The sequence below is a fragment of the Carcharhinus amblyrhynchos genome, chromosome 1 (genome assembly GCF_965287045.1).
Source record: "Carcharhinus amblyrhynchos chromosome 1, sCarAmb.v2.hapA, whole genome shotgun sequence".
Taxonomy (NCBI): domain Eukaryota; kingdom Metazoa; phylum Chordata; class Chondrichthyes; order Carcharhiniformes; family Carcharhinidae; genus Carcharhinus; species Carcharhinus amblyrhynchos.
The window spans coordinates 8294927-8307046 of NC_137324.1; the positions used below are offsets into that span (position 1 = coordinate 8294927).

The 12120-nt window shown below is 42.4% G+C and overlaps 1 protein-coding gene across 2 annotated transcripts in view; it reads right to left on the reverse strand.

Moving 5' to 3' along the window:
* LOC145344932 (exocyst complex component 6B) overlaps positions 1-12120 on the reverse strand; it is a 595965-nt gene that overhangs the window by 566833 nt on the left and 17012 nt on the right. Inside the window, exon 1 of one of the 2 annotated variants that reach the window (XM_080192326.1) lies at positions 10322-10574. The exons of the other annotated variant lie outside the window; for it this stretch is intronic. Within the exon in view, the coding sequence (XP_080048452.1) occupies positions 10322-10362 (41 nt within the window). The 5' untranslated portion in view covers positions 10363-10574. Of the gene's footprint in view, positions 1-10321; positions 10575-12120 lie in introns of those variants that run through there. 2 annotated transcript variants of the gene reach the window in all.

Sequence of the window (12120 nt, forward strand, 5' to 3'; positions counted from 1 at the left end):
GCCCCTCTGGACACTTCTGTATCTCTCCCCTCACACGTTAAACATGTGCCCTCTAGTTTTAGACTTCCCTACCTTTGGGAAAAGATATTGACCATCTATGCCCCTCATTATTTTATAGACCTCATAAGGTCACCCCTCAGTCTCCTACACTCCAAAAACAAATGTCCTCATCTATCCAGCCTCTCCTTATAACTAAAACCACCAAGTCCTGGTAACATGCTAGTAAATCTTTTCTGCACTCTTTCCAGTTTAATAATATCCTTTCTATAATAGGGTGTCCAGAACTGTACATAATATTCCAAGTGTGGCCTTACCAATGTCTTGTACATCTTCAACAAGACGTCCCAACTCCTGTTTCAGTGTTCTGACCGATGAAACCAAGCATGCTGAATGCATGCTTCACCACTCTGTCCATTCCGTCCACCTGTGACTTCACTTTCAAGGAGCTAGGAACCTGTACTCCGAGATCTTTTGTGTAACTCTCCCCAGTACCCTACCACTAACTGAGCAAGTCCTGGTTCGATTTATTATCTAAATAATTTATCTAAATTAAACTCCATCTGCCATTTGTCAGTCGACTGGCCCAACTGAATTCAATGCATTAAGCTGGATTAAAATTCTGAAAACGTTGACCATAAAAATACCAGACTGTTGTAAACAAAAACACCTGCTTCATTGATGCTCTTCACGGGAGGAAATCTCTGCATAATGGTGCTCAAGGTATGCTTGGTGCATTTTTAGCTATAGAATGGCAGTACTAGGCCCGTACTGTGCATTATGTTTGACTGGCCCTGTGGGAGAAGGTAAGAAGGTGGCACTGGTAGATTGAGAGAGGGTGACTTGTTCAAAAAAATAGATCTTAGGACACAGAAGTCTGGGGACCTCTGCCTGAGTACATCTCAGTAAAGAATATGACAACAAGTACCTATAAACTCAAAACTGGTTTATCATTCCATTGGTTGTACTATAGACAATCACAGGGTTAAAAAGGATCTGTCTCTTGTTCCCAAAAGGAAAAAATATGTCATATCTCTTTTCCTGAGTGGAATTGCGCAGGAGAGAATATTTACACAGGATACACTGTACCAGGATGTATCAAAATAGGAACTTGCCCGTTTACTATTGGCAAAAAAATTGTGTTTATGAGTTCCGCAGGGGAAGCGTTGAACAGATTATTATATCTGTGCTGGTGACAAGCCTTTCAATTCATCAGCAAAACAGGCAAGGACTAATAAAAGCTCCTATAGTTACCTTGACTTTACAGCTCTCCTTGTACAAAACAGACTTGTGACAGATAGCAGAAATAAAATCATAATGGGTCAATTAATATAGCCAGCAAATCTTATAACACAGAAGGTAGCCATCTGGTCCATCATGCCTGTGCCAATTCCAATTGGTCTTACTGTGCAGCACTATCTGCTCTAGCTCTGCAACCTTTTTACAGTTCGTAATGCATCAGCAATCTCTGGTCCTTTCACCAATTACAGGAAGAGGTCTCACAACACCAGGTTAAAGTCCAACAGGTTTATTTGGTAGCAAATGCCACTAGCTTTCAGAGCACTGCTCCTTCATCAGCTAAGTGGGAGTTCTGTTCCAGTTACCAAGAAGCTCTTTCCTATAGCAAAGGGGTTGAGAAAAATCTGTGTTCTCGATCCTTTTGCCACAGGAAACAGTTTCTTCTCATTTAATTGGTCAAACTACTTTCTAATTTTGAACGCTTCTATCAAATTTCCTCTCTACTTTCTGCCCTCAAAGAACAACCTTCACCAAGTTGAGGAATATCCCAATGCTGCTCTCATCCTGATAGCCATCTTTGTGTGGGCTGCATCAAGCTGTGTGTAGACCTTTGGTACACTAACAGCAAGTGCCATTACTTTTTGAGGTTCTACCTGTCCCAAGTGTTGTGGATGATGGGTCTGTCCACACAGCCACAGAATGCTCTAGGTAGTTGGGCCGTACCGCAGCAACTGTCCTTCGTGGAGAAATTTTTCTGGAAACACACCTTTGACCACCTGGCGATCAAGCAGTGGTCAGCACGTAATGTCTTTGAGGCCCTGACAGAAAAGGAGATGGCGGATCCTGTTGCATGGTTCTCTGAACAGACTGTCAGTGTCCAAGGTCTCAACATCACCGCATACTGCCCTTGAAGCGGCTGCGGGGGTAATGAGATGGTCACACATGTCCTTGTGGAATGTGCCTTTGCAAAAAAGGTCTGGAGTGTGATGTCATGGTATTTTTCGAGGTTCGTCCCGAGCAGCTCGGTGATGCAGGACTCTGTGCTCTCTGCGCTGTTTCCAAGGATGCACACGAGACAAATATCAACCGCTGCTGGAGGGTCATCAACTCAGTGAAGGATGCACTTTGGTCCGCCCAAAACTTGATGTTCCAGCTGAAAGATTTGTCCTTGACTGAGTGTTGCAGACTGGCACATTCCAAGGTCCAGCACTACATGCTGAGGGATGTGCTCAAACTTGGGGCAGCCGCCATAAAGGCACAATGGGGAAAGGCCACGTGTAAAGCCTTTCAAATGAGGTGGACCGAGGGCCCGGTAACTATAGAATACCCTCAGCCTGCGCAACTGTGTGCTAATCTGAAAAACAATAGCACATGGTAAAATCTAATGTGTATATACACACTGAAACGTAACGGATGTAATGTTGTGCAAATAAGTATCGCACAGTACTGTAAAAATGACTTTTTTTGCACCGTTTATAATTTTTGGATATGTCGTTTTGCAATGGTTTGTTTGAGAGCTTTCCTCTATGAATAAAGTATATTTTGAAATTAAAATCAGTGCTGATTCAAGTGTCCTTTTAAATAGGTTTTCATTCTGCTGACCTACCTTCTTACTCTCACTTTTCTCATTGTTCACGTGTTCCTCTTGAGATTTGACAGTGAACAATTTAGCTGAATACATTTCCGAGTTCAGCTAGTTCCCTCAGTGGATTTGCTTTTCTAGGTCACACGGTTTCATCGTTCCTCCATGGATTAACAACAGCATGAGTTTTCGACAGTCCTGCAACCTGGAAAGGCACCCCAAGATACTGCACAGAGACTTAACCACAAATCCACAAAGGCTATGGAGAAGGTAATAGGAAGGAGTGATCTAAAGCTTGTTCAGAAGGGTGGGTTTTCAGAAGGGCCTTAATAGAAAGGAGAATGTAGAATCAGACAGGTTGGAGGAGAGAAACTTAAATGCACTCACTCACATGAGTCATTGGGTCATTATATCTATCCTGACTGTGTCTATGTTTATCTCCCCAAGACTCCCTGCCCACTCTGTGTAGCCACTTATTCACGGAATTTGACACATCCTTTCTAACAGAATGCGTGCACTTTGATTCAACAATGGCCCGTGGCAGAGTAATAGACTAAACATTAACCCACCCTTTAATTTTTAAAGCAAGAAGTTAACATCACAAGGTCAGATGGTCAAGTGAACTCAGTACGGATTTTGCTTACTCAGGGGTGCCAAAAGTGCTTAACGCTGCCCAGAGTCACCTGAGTCCTTTCCTTAGCAACTCCATAAGCAACAGTGAGGAGGAACCCTCAACTGACAATCCAACTGACAGGCAGCCTCAATTACAGAGCCAAAAAAATAAAAGCCAGAAACTTGAGAGTTCAAGTTTCACTCCAGAGTACATAATCCAGGCTGATGCAGAGTAGTACTGAAGGAATGCTTCACCGTCACAGCTATTTACAGCATTCATTCACGACTTTGATAATAGGACAAAAAGTCACATATGTAAATGTTCCAGTGACAAAAGGATAAGCAGAGCAGATAGAAGCATAAAGAGATAAATCAACTGAAGAGAAAAGCTGAGGCAAATGGATTTCAATGTGGGAAAATGAGGGACCGTCCACTTAAAGATATAGCAGAATTTTTTTTAAATCGTGAAAAGCTAAAACAGTGGCAATCCAAAGAGAATTGAAGATTCATGCACATAGATCATGAGCTGGCGCAGAAAATAATCAAGCCTAACAGATGGTTGGTCTTTATATCTAGAGAATGTTATGGTTCAGGTTAGAAACACCAAAGTGTTTTATGAAGCCCACCTGAATCTTGAATTTGGCTAGAATAAGCATGAGATGTTCCACTTACACATGATTCAAGTGTCCCACTAGGAAGCTTTTATCAAACACAATTTATTTAAGAATATAGTCAATATGTATAGTAAGAAAATTAACAAGAACTTCTATCAATTACAAACAAGAAACAAAACAACCATGATAATATATAATCCTTAACAAATATATCTAACGTATTCCAATCAAATCAAATTCCTTGCCCTTTAAATATGTTCAATACAACAAAATCTGCTGCTCACATGATAATGGGATTGAGGCTGTTCGGTGAATTCTGCAGTCAAATCGTCTTGAGACTCAGAACAGTTTGAAGACAAGACAGCTTTCCAATTCACCAGAGATGCTCTGGTCCAGCCCCCAACAACAGCAGATTTTCACACTTCAAGAAAACAAGATCTTGTTTTCAACGAACCAAAAGTGGCGTCACAGGTAGGCAGGGTCATAAAGAGTGCTTTTGGTACATTGGCCTTTATAAATCAAAGTATTGAGTATAAGAGTTGGAATGTTATGTTGAGGTTATATAAGACATTGGTGAGGCTGAATTTAGAGTATTATGTGCAGTTTTGGTCACCTAATTACAGGAAGGATATTAATAAGGTTGAAAGAGTGCAGAGAAGGTTTACAAGGATGTTGCCGGAACTTGAGAAACTGAGTTACAGAGAAAGGTTAAATAGGTTAGGACTTTATTCCCTAGAGCGTAGAAGAATGAGAGGAGATTTGACAGAGGTGTATAAAATTATGATGGGTATAGATAGAGTGAACGCAAGCACGCTTTTTCCACTGAGGCTAGGGGAGAAAAAAACCAGAGGACATGGGTTAAGGGGGAAAAGTTTAAAGGGAATATTGGCGGGAGGGGGGCGCGCGCGCTTCTTCACACAGAGAGTGGCGGGAGTGTGGAATGAGCTGCCAGATGAAGAGGTGAATGCAGGTTCATTTTTAACATTTAAGAAAAACTTGGACAGGTACATGGATGAGTAGGGTGTGGAGGGATATGGTCCAGGTGCAGGTCAGTGGGGCGAGGCAGAAAAATCGTTCGGCACAGCCAAGAAGGGCCAAAGGGCCTGTTTCTGTGCTGTAATGTTCTATGGTTCTATGATATTCGTTTCCCTGTATCCACAGCACATTACTTTCTCAAAAAATTCCAATAAGGTAGTTAAACATGATTTCCCTTTCACAAAACCATATTGACTCTGCATGATTACCATGAGCTGATCAAGTGCCCTGCTATAGCTTCTTTAATAATAGTTTCTAACATCTTTCTTACAATAGAAGCTAAGCAAACTGTAGTTTTTCACTTTCCGTCTCCCTTCCTTTTTGAATAATGGAGTTACATTTAACACCTTCCAATCTATTGGGGTCTGAAAAATAAAATCAATGCATCAGCTATCTCACTAACCACTTCTTTAAAGACCTTGGGATAAGTCATCAGGACCCAGGCACTCAGCAGCCCACAGCTGACAAGAATTTACTCAGCACTACTTCTCTGGTGACTGAAATTTTCCCGACTCCCTCAGTCCCTTCCCTTTCCTGGTTTATAACTATTACACACCATTTCATAGAACCTGCAGCACCAAAGGAGGCCATTCAGCCAGTCTGCACCAATTATCCACTACAAGTACAATGTTACTCGTATACTCGGTAGTGAAAACTGATCCTGTTCAATTCATTTGCCATTTCCTGGCTTTTCTTTATCAATTGTCCAGACTCACTTGCCCTTGGACCAATGCTCGCTTTGTTAACTCTAATTACATATTAAAAACTCTTACTATCTGTTTTAATATTTCAGGTCAGCTTTCTCTGATACTCTAATTTTTCTCTCCTGATGCATCTTTCAATCTTGATTGAAACATACAAGGTCCTGAGGGGTCTTGACAGGGTGGATGAGGAGAGAATGTTTCCTGCCCTTAAAAATGGTGGTGATCCACATTCTTGAACCTCTGCAGTCAGTGTGGTGTAAGTACACTCCAGTCAGTGTGGTGTCGGTACACTCACAGTACAGTTAGGGTAGGCAGTGTGAAAAATTTTAAAAATGTCTGTATTGATATATTGTGCAGAACGTTGGGATGTTCCAAAGCACTTTACAGTAAATAAGGACTTAGCACAGTCACTATCGTAATGTGGGGAGCTTGATTCCATGTCAAAGTTTGTAACCTCTGGCTCAAGAGTGCTCAGAGGCAGCTTAGAGGGATCATCCAAACCATGCTATGCCTGTCCTGCAAGTGGGTTTGAGAATGAAAGTCTATTCTATCCTGTACTTGATCCGGAGTGCTTGAGCCTGATAGTATATGTTAAAAAAACCAGGAAGTTCTCCATTCCTGAGCCTTACCGTTCTTCAACTTGATCAGCATAAAATTCAATGTAAAATTTAGCAAGTACAAATATCTTAACTTGTTCCAATACTCCCACATCTGAAATGTTTCAGAATGTTTTACATAATCCTCTTCTCTGTGAAACAGAACCTTGCACCAAGGCTAGAACATTAGGCTCAGAACAACTACAATTTGTATTTTTCATAGTACATTGTACATCCCTGCTCATTTAAATCTGCAATTATTGATCCCTAGTTTGCAATTAATCTGGAGAATTGCTACACAGTGAAACCTAGGTGAAAGGCAAAGACTCAGGTAGGAAGATACCAAGGTTAAAAAAAATGCAAGAAAAATCAGGAAGCAACAACTCCAGTAGATGCAGGAAGGAGTGAGATATCAAAGGGTTAATTTCTAGTTCTGAAACTTGGAATAGAATCATAGAATCCTGATGGGATCTTTCCCAGAATACTGAGGGAGGCAAGGGTGGAAATTGCTGGGGTCTTGACAAATCTTTGTATCCTCGTTGGCTACATCTGAAGTTCCAGAGGACTGGAGAACAGCCAACGTTGTTCCTTTGTTTAGGCAGCAAGCAGGGATAATCCAGGAAATTATAGACCAGTGAGCCTTACATCAGTGGTAGGGCAATTATTGGAAAAGATTCTTAGGGACCGGATTTACTCACATTTGGAAACAAACGGACTTATTAGTGATAATGTGGAGATGCCGGCGTTGGACTGGGGTAAAAAGAAAGAAATCTCACAACAGCAGTTTAAAGTCCAATGAAAATAAACTTGTTGGACTTTAATCTGGTGTTGAGAGACTTAGTGATAGCATGGTTTTGTGAAGGGGAGATCATGCCTCACTAACTTGATCGAGTTTTTCGAGGAAATAATGAAGGTGATAAATGAGGGAAAGGCAGTGGATGTTGCATACATGGACTTCAGTAAAGCCTTTGACAAGGTATCTCATGGAAGACTGATACAAAAGATGAAGTCACACGGGATCAGCGGAGAGCGGCAAGTGAATACAGAACTGGCTTGACCATAAAAGACTGAGGGTAGGAGTAGAGGGGTGCTTTTCTGAATGGAAGCTGCAACTAGCGGTGTTCCACAGGGATCAGTTCTGGGACCTTTGCTGTTTGTAGTACATATAAATGATCTGGAAGAAAATGTATCTGGTCTGATTAGTAAGTTCACAGAAGACACAAAAATTGGTGGAATTGCAGATAGTGAAGAGGATTGCCAGAGGATACAACAAGATGTAGAGCAATTGGAGATTTGGGCAGAGAAATGGTAAATGGAGTTTAATTCGGACAAGTGTGAAATAATGCACTGGATATTCCAAAATGCAGGTAGGAATTGTACAGTGAATGATAGAACCCTTAGGAGTATTGACAGGCAGAGAGATCTAAGTATACCTGTCCATCAATCACCGAAAGTGGCAACGCAGGTGGATAAGGTAGTCAAGAAAGCATACGGCATACTTGTCTTCATTGGTCGGGGAACTGAGTATAAAAATTGGCAAGTCATGTTGCAGCTTTATAGAACCTTAGTTTGGCCTCATTTAAAATATCGTGTACAATTCTGGTCGCCACACTACAAGGATATGGATGCTTTGGAGAGAGTAAAAATGTTTATCAGGATGTTGCCAGGTCTGGAGGGTATTAGTCATGAGGAAAGATTGGATAAACTCAGTTTGTTCTCACTGGAACGACGGAGGTTGAGGGGTGACCTGATAGCGGTTTACAAGATTATGAGTGGCATGGACAGAGTGGATAGTCAGATGCTCTTTCCGAGGGTAGAAAAGTCAAGTACTAGGGGACATAGGTTTAAGGTGCATGGGGCAAAGTTGAGGAGATGTGCGAGGCACTTTTTTTTTTACAGAGTGGTGAATGTCTGGAACACACTGCCTGAGGAGGTGGTGGGAGCAGGCACAATAGCAACATTTAAGGAGCAACTGGACGAATTCATAAATAGGATGGGAACAGAAGGATATGGACTCGGTAGGTGCGTATGGTTTTAGTTCAGTTGGGCATCATGGTCAGTGAGGCTTGGAGAGCCAGAGCCTGTTCCTGTGCTGTACGTTTCTTTGTTCTTTAATCCCAACTGTGCATAAGGAAGCTATTAGGCCCATTAAATCTGCACCGATCACAATCCCACCCAGCCCCTATCCCCGTAGCCCACATATTTACCCTGCTAATCTGCCTGATACTAAGTGACAATTTGGCATGTCCAATCAATCAACCTGCCCTGCACATCTTTGAACTATGGGAGGAAACCCACCCAAATATGGGGAGAACGTGCAAACTCCACACAGACAGTGATCCAAGCCGGGAATCGAACCTGGGTCCCTGGCACTGAGAGGCAACAGTGCTGACCACTGTGCCACCCTGAATCTGAGTCAGGAGTTAAAGAATAAGAACTTGTATACAGCACCAGAGAACACCGGAAACACTTCATAGCCAATGAAATACCATTGAAATCTAACCGCTGTTTGAATGGAAAAAATGCAGTAGCCAGCTGGAACACCACAAGGTCCCACAGGCAAGGTGATGATGGATAGTCTGCTGTAGGGTTGCATGAGCAATCATCATCCAGATTACCAGCAAGAACTCCCCTCCTCCATTTCTTCTCAGGATTTCAGGGACACTCCCTCGGCACTGTGCTGAGGGTACTGGAGTGAAATTTAAGCTCAAAATGTTTAAAATGAATATGCTACCCACTGAGCCACAGCCAACAGCCAGATCAAATAGTAAGAACACGGAGGAAAAATGTGAAATTCGTGGCAAGCCATTTCAAAATTACCCCAAGAACATTAGAAATGGAAGCATCAGCATAGCAGTGTGCTATAGCACCTCCTTCACAAGCTCTACATATTGAGCCTGCTTCACTCAATCACTGCTCAACTCACACCTCAATTTTCCAACCTGATTCCAATATCCTCCAAATTGAGTGCCAAAAATTCCATCCATTGCAGCCTTGAATGCACTTAACTGAGCAGCTCACCCGCTTGACTGAAGAAATTTCTCCTCACCAGAGGCCAAAACGGCCATTCTGTTAATCAAAAACTACAACACTTCAACCCTCCCCCCCGACACTTCTTTCTGGACTCTCCAATTAGGAGAAACAGCCTCTCAGCATCAGCCAAAGAATATAGACTCATTCTGTGCAATTCAGTCATCTTAATCTGAAGGATGAATATTCTGTAAAAACTCTGTAAGAATGTCCATTCTTTTGGTTAAGATACGGAACCTCCGCACAACACCCCTGGTGTACATTCATCAAAGTCTTAAACAAGTGCTACAAGACATCCTTACTCTTACACTGAAACCCCCTTGTAAAGGTCAATATGCCAATTGCCCTACTAATTAGTTGCTGCACTTGTGTTGATTCACATAGAAAGACCCCCAACTCCCTCTGAGTACAAGCATTTACTCAGGTCTCACTTTGGCAAACCCCACTCCAACCAATCCCAGCAAATGCAGACAAGAGCTCAAACTCCAAATTCTCAGTTGGCATCCAGTAAATACCAGTGTCGATGAATGTGTGACAGCCATCACACTAGGATCACCCCCCACTTTGGAATTATGGACAGAGCTCTGTAAATTCTTCTATGGCTTAGTTTCATAAAATTCTCTGAGATAAAAGGTCTAAGAATTACAAAAACCACCAACACTTAAGATCTCTGGAATTAGGGTCAGGGAAGCATGACCCTAAGGAAAGTAGAACAGCACAGCAAGCAAACAGATTCACGATCCGTGGGTTTCTCTCCCTTAAGCACCAGTATGAGTTTCTACATAACTGGCCAAAAAACTCCATTTTGACAAGCCGCAATCATCCTTAACCTAGTCATTGCGGAATTATTCAGAATGAACTAACAATAAAATGTTCCTCCCCATAAGAAAATAACAGAATGCTTGTACTCACCACCGAGGCATTTCCAGTGATGCTGCTCTATTGTACTCCATATCACTCGCAGTAACTCACAACGAAGGCAGTTTCAAGTTAATATTACAACGTCTGCTGCTTTTCGATGTTGTTGCAAGGCAGCCGGTCATGAGTTATTTTGCTTACGCATGCTGATGTTTATGATCATCCAATAAATTCCCAGGTCCTGTTTTGACTAGTTCAGGAAGCACACTGTTCTGACCCTGGTGTTCCAAATACACACTGGCTGTCACTGTTCTCTCAGATATACTTTGCAACACATACAGAGAAGGTCATGAAAGCACGTCGACTGAGAGCTGAAGATACGAAGAGCAAAGCAAGCACAGTCCATCTCATTTAATGCTGCTCCCACGTAATACTAAACTGCCCTTGCCGCAACTCATGTCCTCAATTGGCAGGCACTGAGGAAGTCATCAATATCAAGGGCGGCAAACAGTTGGACAATAGAGGCTGCAGAGCACCGGCACTAATAATATCAAACTGCAGTTTAATGCACTTACATGCATGCGTACGATGAATCATCTCCATTCATTCAGACAAGACGACAGATCACACAGACAACAAAAAAACCATACGACACCACAAGCAGGGTCCCTCAACTTGAGAAGAGAGCATCCTTGTATCATAGTATGATATAGAACAGGAAGCCATTCGGCCCATTGTGCCTGTGCCAGCTCTTTGAAAGAGTTTCTTCAATTAGCCCCACTCCTTTGCTCTTTCCCAATAGCTTTGTTAAGGTTTTCCTCGAGTACTAATCTAATTTCCTTTTTTAGTCAGAATTGAATCTGTTCCCTTATTCCACATCACAACAGCTCGCAGTGTGTAAAAAAAATACTAAATCCTCATATCGTCTCTGAAGACGACCATAAGAAATCGGAATGGGAGTAGGCTGTTCCCTCAAGCCTGCTCCAACATTCCTCATGCCCACTTTCCCATGACTCTTGATTCTCTTATTAATCAAAAACCTATCTCAGCCTTAAATATGCATAAGGACACTGCCCACACAGATTTCTGTGGCAAAGAGTTCCAAAGACTCTCAACCCTCAAAAGAAATTCCTCCTCATCTTAGTCTTAAATTGACACCCCTTTATTTTGAGACTACGCCCTCTGGTCTGAGACTCTCCTACAAGGGAAGACATCCTCTCAGCATTCACCATATCAAGCCCCTTAAGAATCTTATCGTTTCAATGAGATCACCTCTCATTCTTCTAAATTCCAATGAGACGAGTCCCAACCAGTTTACCCTTTCCTCATAAGATAATCCCTCCGTACTGAGGATCATCCTAACGAACCTTCTTGGAACTGCCAGTTATGACGGGGACATAAGTTAAAAGTGAGGGGTGGGAGGTTTAGAGGGGATTTGAGGAAAAACTTTTTTAATCCAGAGAATGGTAACGGTCTGGAACGTGCTGCCCGGGAGGGTGATGGAGGCGGGATGCCTCACATCCTTTAAAAAATACCTGGATGAGTACTTGGCACACCGTAACATTCAAGGCTGTGGGCCAAGTGTTGGGAATTGGGATTAGGTGGGCAGATTAGGGCCTTTCACGTGTCGGTGCAGACTCAATGGACCAAAGTGCTTCTTCTGCACCGTAGTATTTTGTGAAAGGGCTCATAGTACTCAGCGTTGGGCTGGAGTAGGCACAATAAGAAGTCTCACAACACTATATTAAAGTCCAACAGGTTTATTTGGTAGCACGAGCTTTTGGAGCACTGCACCTTCATCGGGTGAGTAGAAGATTGGGTTCGCAAACAGGGTATATATGGACACAGACTCA